The 8,843-nt window shown below is 41.4% G+C and overlaps 1 protein-coding gene across 2 annotated transcripts in view; it reads left to right on the forward strand.

Moving 5' to 3' along the window:
• Nucleotides 1-8,584, forward strand: part of HOOK2 (hook microtubule tethering protein 2) — a 74,032-nt gene extending 65,448 nt beyond the window's left edge. Inside the window, exons 20-22 of one of the 2 annotated variants that reach the window (XM_077470396.1) lie at nucleotides 661-765; nucleotides 2,822-2,893; nucleotides 5,388-8,584. In XM_077470396.1, the coding sequence (XP_077326522.1) occupies nucleotides 661-765; nucleotides 2,822-2,893; nucleotides 5,388-5,558 (348 nt within the window). In that variant the 3' untranslated portion in view covers nucleotides 5,559-8,584. The remainder of the gene's footprint in view (nucleotides 1-660; nucleotides 766-2,821; nucleotides 2,894-5,387) is intronic. The other variant, XM_077470397.1, reaches the window with a different exon arrangement.
• The last annotated feature ends 259 nt before the right edge of the window (nucleotides 8,585-8,843 follow it).

An 8,843-nucleotide genomic window follows, 5' to 3' on the forward strand; every position in this document is an offset into this window, starting at 1 on the left:
AACAACGGTAGAAATGTGACACAATAAAAACTAGATATTTCCAAGATTTCCAATATCTGCGAAGCTAAAATAATTTTCAAAATAAATATCCAAACAGTGAAAATACAGATAAGCTCAAACGCATACATATTTTCCACATCTGTAGTGAGAATACCACAATGTATGTTGTTTTTTTTTTTTTGTTGTTGTTTCTGTTAAATAAAAAAAAAAAAGGACATGCATTTTGTTTGGGTACAACGTTGCATGAATGCGCAATTGTCAGTTAAAGCAGTTAAAGCGACGCAGTGCCATATCGCAAAAAAAGGCCTGGTCATTAAGGGGGAAAATCCTTCCGGAGCTGAAGTGGTTAAAGCAAAAACCTCTTCACATGACACTATTGTGCTAGAAAGTTGACCTGGCAGGACTGTGTGGCTCTCAAGACACAGCAGGGGGAAGAGTTAAAAGTTGCATTTCTGCGTGGGTTGGGTTTTTCTCACACATGGAAAAAACTAAAATAGAATGCGCTTTTAACTATTTCCATTTAATTTTACTGCTAGCTAATTGATCCTTTTACCTATTAATTATTCCACAATATAGCAAAAGTATTGGATGGTCCAATTACCCTGTAATGGTATACATTACAGGCCGCAGTACCATTACTGATATCTATTGCATGTGCAGGTTATTAAGACTTTGGAGCCCAGACCGCAGAATTACACCCCTCCTGAAATCCAGGCCTTAAAGAACCAGCTGCAAGAGAAGCAGACGCGTATCCGGCATTTAGAGGTGAGCAAGAGGGAAGTCCTTGTATATGGACAGAAAATTGTAAAGTTTAAGCATATTCCCCTTTATTGACGTTAGCTGGCCATGTGACCTCCTAAGGTTGTCTTTGTCTTCTACCTTTGGCGACAATGGTGCAGTCTTAAAAGGTAACTCCACTTTTGTGAGGAAAAAAATAGCAAATAAAGAAAGCGAATACAAGTCAAATTGTAATTGAACGTTAAAAATTACCTTTCCTTTTCAATCTGGAGCTCTGTAATTTTCTCAAAATGCAATGCAATATGTTTACCTGGAGTTGTTCTGTATACAGAATGTGTACTGAACACACCCCAAAAACATAATTTCCTGCTTGTGTGATTGGCTCACCAATTTTCCCAGAAGTCTGCCTAAGATGCAAGTGAGATTTCAGGCATCCCATGCAACAGAAATTTATTTTTTTGGTGAGATACTCCCAATAGGAACACATCTAATGGGATGCAGGCCCAGTAGCTTTCCTCAGTGCTCTGCAGCTGCAAAGCTGGTTGATTTATGAAACCACCCACATTAGACCCACAAAGCGCAGAGGAACAAACAGTGGTTTCTTCAGAATAGCAAAAGAATCTGCAATAAAGTTGAACATTTTTGCAATATACATAGATCACCGAGAGGGGAATGTGTTTTTTTTTTTTTTTATCTCAACAAAAGTGGAGTTGCGCTTTAAAGTTTTAAACAAAGCACATGATGATGCCAGTGCTGCTGCTGTAATGTACCGCAGGATCAGGTTGACCCTAAGAGGGTAATGCTGGCCATTGTTTAACTTGAAAAAGGACCAGCAGCAGAGCGGCTTTTCTGCGAGGGATGGTGCTAGAGAGACCACCTTTTTGTTTAAAAAAAACTGCCAGTTTTTTTTTTTTCATACTGGAGATGCGTTTATCCTTTCCATGCTCCAGCACCATCCCTGACTTGCCTCCTCAATTGGCAGCAGCAGTAGTCCTTTTTCCAGGCAGAATGACAGTCACATCATTCTACCCATTTCCTGTGAGCCCAGTCTGTCTGTCTTTTACATGCCCCCCCTCCAGGGGGTTTTCCTCACATAGGCATAAAGCTGCCTTGACTTCACTGGACCAGCTAAAAGACTATGAAAAATGTATCTATAGGATTTTTTTAAATAAAAACCACTGATGGGACTGTTTTATGAGGGTGGAGGGGGAGACTGGAGGCAGGGTTGAAATGCTCAAGTTCAACTTTAAGATCGGGTAGTTCATGGTAAGGATATTTCACCCAAGTGAGTAGTTTGTTCTCTCACACAAGGCTGCATATACAGTACATCATGCCAGTAACTTGGAATACAGTCCCAAAAACAATTGCCTTTGCTATGAGTGATAGAAAACAACTATGGCGCTATGTTGATAATTCTAACCATAATGTCACTTAGAAGAAAAGGGGTCAGATGATTGCACCTCCTCTGGAAAGGTCTTGAGTAACCTATTGCACATGTGTAAAAATAAAATAAAAAGAGAGCGCCATCAAGTGTAAAGGATTTGGTGAAAAAAAAAAAAACGGTATAAAGGGTTCAAATGCACTCTCTGCATGAGGAAAATAATTGCATGTCATCAGAGTCAAGCCTTCTGTGGAGCCCTAGGGGTAGTGCAAAGTTGGTATTACGAGGCCATCGCAATGGGCTGCTCCTGCAGAGTAGTAGTTATCCCTCGGGTTGACAGCTCCAGTCAGCACCTGCTACAACAACACTGGAGCAGCCCATTATGATGGCCTCTTAATACCGAACTCTACACTACCTTATGGCTCCACAGAAGTCTTGAACTCTGATGACATGCAATTTTTTCCTCTTGCAGGGAGTCCATATTGACCCGTTTTACTCTTTATTTTACTTACTACTTTATTTACATTTTAAAAATCTCTCTACATTTGATGTTGGCGCCCTCTCCTGTTTTACTTAAGTTTCCTGTCAGTGATCTTTGTTTTCCCCTTTTTCTTTTTTCTTTTTTTTTTTTTAACGCAATTTTAAGATTATGCTTGTTTGTTCCCCCCCAAACCCCCCCCCCCCCCCTTTTTCACCTTGCAGAATGACTTTGAGAAGACAAAATCCCAGCGAGACCAAGAAGAAAAACTTATAATAAGTGCCTGGTATAATATGGTGGGTGAAAGTCTCATTTTGTGAATAAGTGTGCGGTGTTGTCATTGTGTGCACACTCAAAGCCTTTCGTTTCCAGCAAGAGTATGTAGAAGCCCCCAAACTCCATTCACAGGTGGGGAGCGCTGGCCTTCTCAGGCTTAGTGGCAACCTCTATAGTTTATACAATTATGTCACTGATGAACTGATAGGACGGTTAAAGCTGTAAAAGTAAACGTATATTGCCTCTTACTACACAAGTCCCACTCTTGCTCTAGAGAGCTCTTGCAGTCTAGAGGAGCTGTGCTTTGTATACATCATCTTCAACCATAGACCTGCCTCCTGTGCCAGTGAAGTTGCACGCTATTATGGGGGGGCAGTATGAGGCCCCATAAACACCTCCAGGGTTTTTCTCTATGGAGATTGTTCACTACAAGTCGCATGAAGCTTGAAAAAGTTTTGGAGCTCTTTTTTGTAGTTTTAAATCGGGCAGATTTGAGTATCATAAATAAGCAAAATATAAATGTAATATGTAATAATACATAAATAATAATTAACCCCTAACCTTAAAAAATATTAAATTGATGATTATGATAATAATAATAATAAACACCCAAACAAAAAAAAAACACCTTCTTTTGCGTTAGGGTGTTTTTATAATTTTCCTTTTTTTTTTTTTCTTAGGGGTTAATAATATTACTTGGTATTCATTTATTGAATTTTATTATTTATTAATGATTTTTATTTGTGTATTTATTTTACATTTATTTATGTAGTAGTAATACCCTAACAAAAATAAATAACCCTAATCCTAACCATAATCTAACCTCACCTCTAACTCCCTTACTTACTTTAAAAATAAATGAATAATAAAAGAAATATAAGCAAATGGAAAAGCTAAAAAAGCTGGAATACCTAGCAACAAATGATGCAACAGGTAATAGTTTTCCTCTATTGGCTATAAAAAAAAAAATGCTGAAGCTCAAAAATGCTGTATAGTAACGTGCAAAATCACACTGGAAAAATGCTCAAAGGCGCTACCCTCAGGTGTGACTACAGCCTTTAAAGAGTTGTAACGTCTCAAGGTTTTTCATTAATTAATGCATTATATCCTTTTGTAGTGCAGCAGCCCCCTTATACTTACCTGAACCCAGGGCCATCTTTTCCCATGGGCACGCTGGGCAGTTGCCCAGGAGTCCCACTTGCCCAGGAGTCCCACTTGCCTAGGGGACCCCACCTGCCCAGCGACCCCAGCCAAGCATCATTCAGATGTCACAAAGTTTGCTGCCGCATTGTGCCAGCGCTGTGCGGCTCCTGCCTTCCTCAAAGAGACAGACTGCTTCACGATCAGGCAGTCTGAGTCAGCTGTCATTATGAAGAATGGAGCTTCTGCTCTCTACTGCAGCCGCATGCTGCAGCTTCCTGTCACGCAGTACCCACACCAGCATTAATACCCACCAGGCAGCACCAGAGTGTGTGTACATTTTATATATATATATATATATATATATATATATATATATTTTAGCTGTATGAATTAGTGGTGAAAGTTTTTAGTGTGCGCCCCCCCCCCCCCCCCCTCCAAGTTTTGACTGTAATATCTTATGTGTCCCCCTTATATATCAATCTTAGAGTTGCCACTAGTTCGAGGAAGTTTAAGAAAGGTGAGGAAAAATAAACTTTATTGCGCGTTGGTGAAAATAACCTTTAGAGCGGAAATTAAATGTAATGTTTTGAGTGGCGCACGAAGAGGAAAAAAGCTGCAAAGGAGAAAGAGAGAGAAAATGTGCAAACTTTGTGCAATTATGCGTGATTGTGTAGACAGGGCCCCAGTGCACTGTATTGCCCAGGCCCTATAATGCTCTTAAGCTGGCACTGCCTGAACCTGATCTTTCCAGCGAACAAGCATGAGCCCAGCAGCTCCCAGCCGGTGTCTCGAGTTCTCATTGGATAGATTGATAGCAGCAGGAGCCATTGGCTCCCGCTGCTGTCAATCAAATCCAGTAATGCCTGGGGCAGGACCGAGTTCTGCTGTCTGTGTCAATGGACGAAGCCGCAGGACACGGGAGCATGAGTGTCCCCATGGAATGCGGCTCTCCGCTGGGGCATCATGTAATTTCTAATAGGGGTCATGTCGTGACTGGCGGCTCCCGTGAGACTCCGGGCCAGTCACAGAGCCAGCGTTTGCAACCACTGAAGGTAGAGGGGCTAAGATGGCCGCTCCTTGCTAGTGGGGACAATGGAGACATCGCAGGCTTCCAATAGCCCCTTATGTTTTACCTTTGTAGGGAAATAAGGAGGAAGTAAAAGACACCAGGGTTTACTTCCTCTTTAAGGCTCAGGAGAAGGTGAGCCAATTTGATGCCTCCCTTGCTGAAGATGGTATTTGCTAAACCAAGCGGGTTTGGGGGCTTTATTGCACTCTAGAGGCATCTACTGTTTTTTAGATTATGAACCCTGCAGTTAGTACAGGTACACTTTAATGGAAGCTTCTCTTTTTTTTTTTTTTTTTTTCCAGGGAATGGCACTCCAGCAGAAAGTCACAGATGACAGGACTCAGGTCCCCAGCGGCGCCCAATCCTTCCTGGCTCAACAGCGGCTCGCCACCAACGCCAGACGCAGCCAGCTCTCCCGCACCTCCTTGCTGCCCAGATATGCCAATGCTGAGACACGCAAGAGCCTTTCCTGAATCCGCTCATCTTAGAACTGTGGACATTTCCGAATAGGAAGCTAGGCTTCAAATAAGCTATCCATTGCCAGGCCCTGTGGGAAGCCCAGTGTATCCCATTTACACAAGGGAACTCTTCTGCCATCCTTGGGCCCTGTCTAGGGAGCCTGGCATGTGTTTTTTTTTATAAAGTGAATTTCCCCTTTAGTAAAAGGGGAGCTGCCTTTTAATCTATCGCTGCCTCCTTTTTAATGCCATGTAGATATAACCCAGAAACCATCCCGTACTGTTCTTGCACCTCTCCCCACACCTGCACTCTACAGACCATCACTATTTTTTTTCACCTCCTTTGTAACTGTATCCCCCACCTTTTTAATACACGGATGAGCATCTTTATGTACTGTTGATTGGCGATGATGTCACAGCCTCATGGAAACTGCCCTTCAGCCAATCAACAGGAATAAAAAAAAAAAAGAATGCCCACTTCCTTTTATAAATACTGTTTAATATCTTTCCAACGAAGCGTAAAATATGGTTTTATAAGAGATTTTCTTTTTTTATACAGAGGAAATATTTTAATGAAGATGTATGGACACGTCCGTTTTGAAAGTTCTAAATTCATTATTTTGTTCTAAAAGTATGTTTCTTCTATTCAGATATCTGTCATTGAAAAAGTCCCCCGAGTCAGTTGTCAGTTTTGTCTCTTGTTGCAGCTTTGCTGGGGTGCGTCAGCTCTAGAGTGAGAGACTGCCATCCAGTGGCTGTTTTGGCTCACTACAAGCAAGACAAACCGATACTTTTGGGAACTTGAAAGTGTATTTTTCGCGTGACTGATGCACTTTACTAGTTGAGCCAAAGGCCTCTCTTAAGACACGTCCACCTTCTTCTTAATGTCTTTCACTGTGTTCTATTACAGCTACTGAGCTGTTAGCAGCTACACATCCAATGTGAATTTGTCCTTTTTTTTTAAGTTTTGATAATGGGTTGTGTATGACTGCAGGCGCCCATACCAAACACTCCGTGTTTTGAATCTTGAAACATGATTGGTGGGTTCCTGGATTTTTATTTTTTTTCCCCGCTGTCATCCACAGTCCTTTCTCACTCCCCCCTTCATGCTGTCCACTTCACTTCAAATGTGATGTCACCAACCCACATACAGTTGATCTAACGATTGGCATTGATGTCCTTTCAAAAATATTTTAAGATTTATTTTATTTATAGTTTGTGATGTAGTGTCATATGTGTGATCTTTAGGCATTTGTTTACTTTTTTACTGTGATGTGTATCATTCTAAAAGCTGTGAGCATGCACAGGATGTGAACACCAGTAGCAATCTGTTGGAAATTTTCTAGAGGGAACTTTTCATGGTTACCTGTTACATTTGGGGCTCCCATATGGACATTTCAAAAATGCGAGAAGCTGATGTTTCTAGAGCTGATCATCAGGCTCTGGATGTCTAACACCACTTGGGGTGATGGAGCAGTACCTGCTCAAACCACTGAGGATATCTTTAGCTGTGACAGCTAACAACTGTTCTGATGGGGTCCCTTTAATGTGACAGATTTGGTGGTTATTGGTTGCTGCTCTTTGCACTGCCTCACTGAATTTTGCATCATCACCTATAGGTTCTGTAAGCATTTTTTAAAGTAGATAAGTCTTGGACCCCGCTGTGTTGTGTACTAGGGGAAAACACTTGGGAGCTCTGCATCCTTCTCTGGATGGAGACTTGGAAATTCTTGCACTCTATTCAAAAGTGAAACTTGAACTCTATATGCCCAAGCTGGTTCCTGGGAGGTGCAACTAAAAACAGCTTCTCTGGACTTGACATCACCTTTCCCAAGAAAGCCTGACTTTTTTTCAGACACGATTTATCATTGTGGTCTTACTAGGAACTGGAGTTTCTCCTCTTCAGCCATCAAATTCAAACCTGAAATATGAACCTGATTGGATGGGAGCATGACTCCAGTTCTTACAAAATGTTGATACATTCAGCCCGTGTGGTCAGAGGTTCGTAGAGAGTTGTTTGTAACTATAAATTGTAAAAAAAAGTCCCCGTTCTGGGTTCAGGGGCACAGGAATCCTCAGCTGCGCTCTAAGGCTAGGTTCACAGCTGTGCCAGTGGTGCCACTGCTGGACCCACACAAAAATCGGTAGCCGCAACTGCTCGCACAGAGAGATGTGGGAACCATGGGTGGTGCCACTAATCCAAATGGCACGCCACCCACGCTGGAAATGGCACCTGCACTGGGAACCTCGGTTCCCCCACGGGCTGCGATTTGAAAAATAGCGTGGGGACGACTTTCCTGTATGTCGTGTGGTACGGCAGTCCATTCAAATGAATGGGCTCTCATGCCCGGGCAAACCACGGCTGCACAGGTGTGAACTTAGTTTCAATGCTGCATATACATTTCCTATAAATTCATTATAATTATGATACTTTTTTTTTTTTTTTTCTTTTGCTTTCAGTAGAGCTGTTTTTGAATGCTTTTGTGTATTTATGTATGTAAGCTATTAAGTTATCAGTTTTAGATGTTTTTATCTAGGTTTTGTCTTACTTCACTTATTCCTTTAAGGTACTATGTGGGACATCCCTTGTAGTGATAATGTCATAGGTACACAATCTAACAACTGAAAGCAATGTATATCAACCCCATTGATGACTCAAACACCCTTTTAAAAGTTACATTGTTGCTAGAGAACACATGCAATATCATAGGTAGGATTGAGCAGTTGGCTCTTCAACCCTTGTGGAACTAAAACTCCCAGTATGCCTTGTCAGTCAATGGTTGCTGCAGAATTCTGGGAGGGTAAGTTCCACAGAGGGGCATACTCTTTCTGCCTTTTTAATGCATATTTGCTCGTTTCAATCAGTATTTCTAGCTCAATGTAATTCTGAACTTTTAAAAGGTTAGCAACAGTTTTTATTCATAGTTGAGATGTTAAGGACTCCCTTCTACCAGCTGCTATTTGTTGTTCTTTAGTCACGTTGCTTTTATCTGTCAACTTTTATACACTACAAATAAAGTTTTACTTCTCTTTTTATCAAATCTGCCATTGTCTCCTCTTTCATGGACTTCTTAAAGTCGAAAATGAAATGCTAGATGGCTACAGACAATTGAACAATCTGGCAGACAAGAAGGTTAATCTCACATCTGTGGGTTCAGCAGCCATTGTCCAGCTCACCACTTTTTTCATGTCAGCTTTCAGGCTTTTGAAATCCTTGGGTTACTTTTGTCAGAAGTTGTGCAATACTGAATCTAGGCATGTCACATTTACATATAGAAAGTACAGAAAATCAAATGTCAA

This window comes from Lithobates pipiens, unplaced genomic scaffold (assembly GCF_037356315.1).
Source record: "Lithobates pipiens isolate NorthernLeopardFrog02 unplaced genomic scaffold, aLitPip1_a1.2 Scaffold_8, whole genome shotgun sequence".
Classification (NCBI taxonomy): Eukaryota; Metazoa; Chordata; class Amphibia; order Anura; family Ranidae; genus Lithobates; species Lithobates pipiens.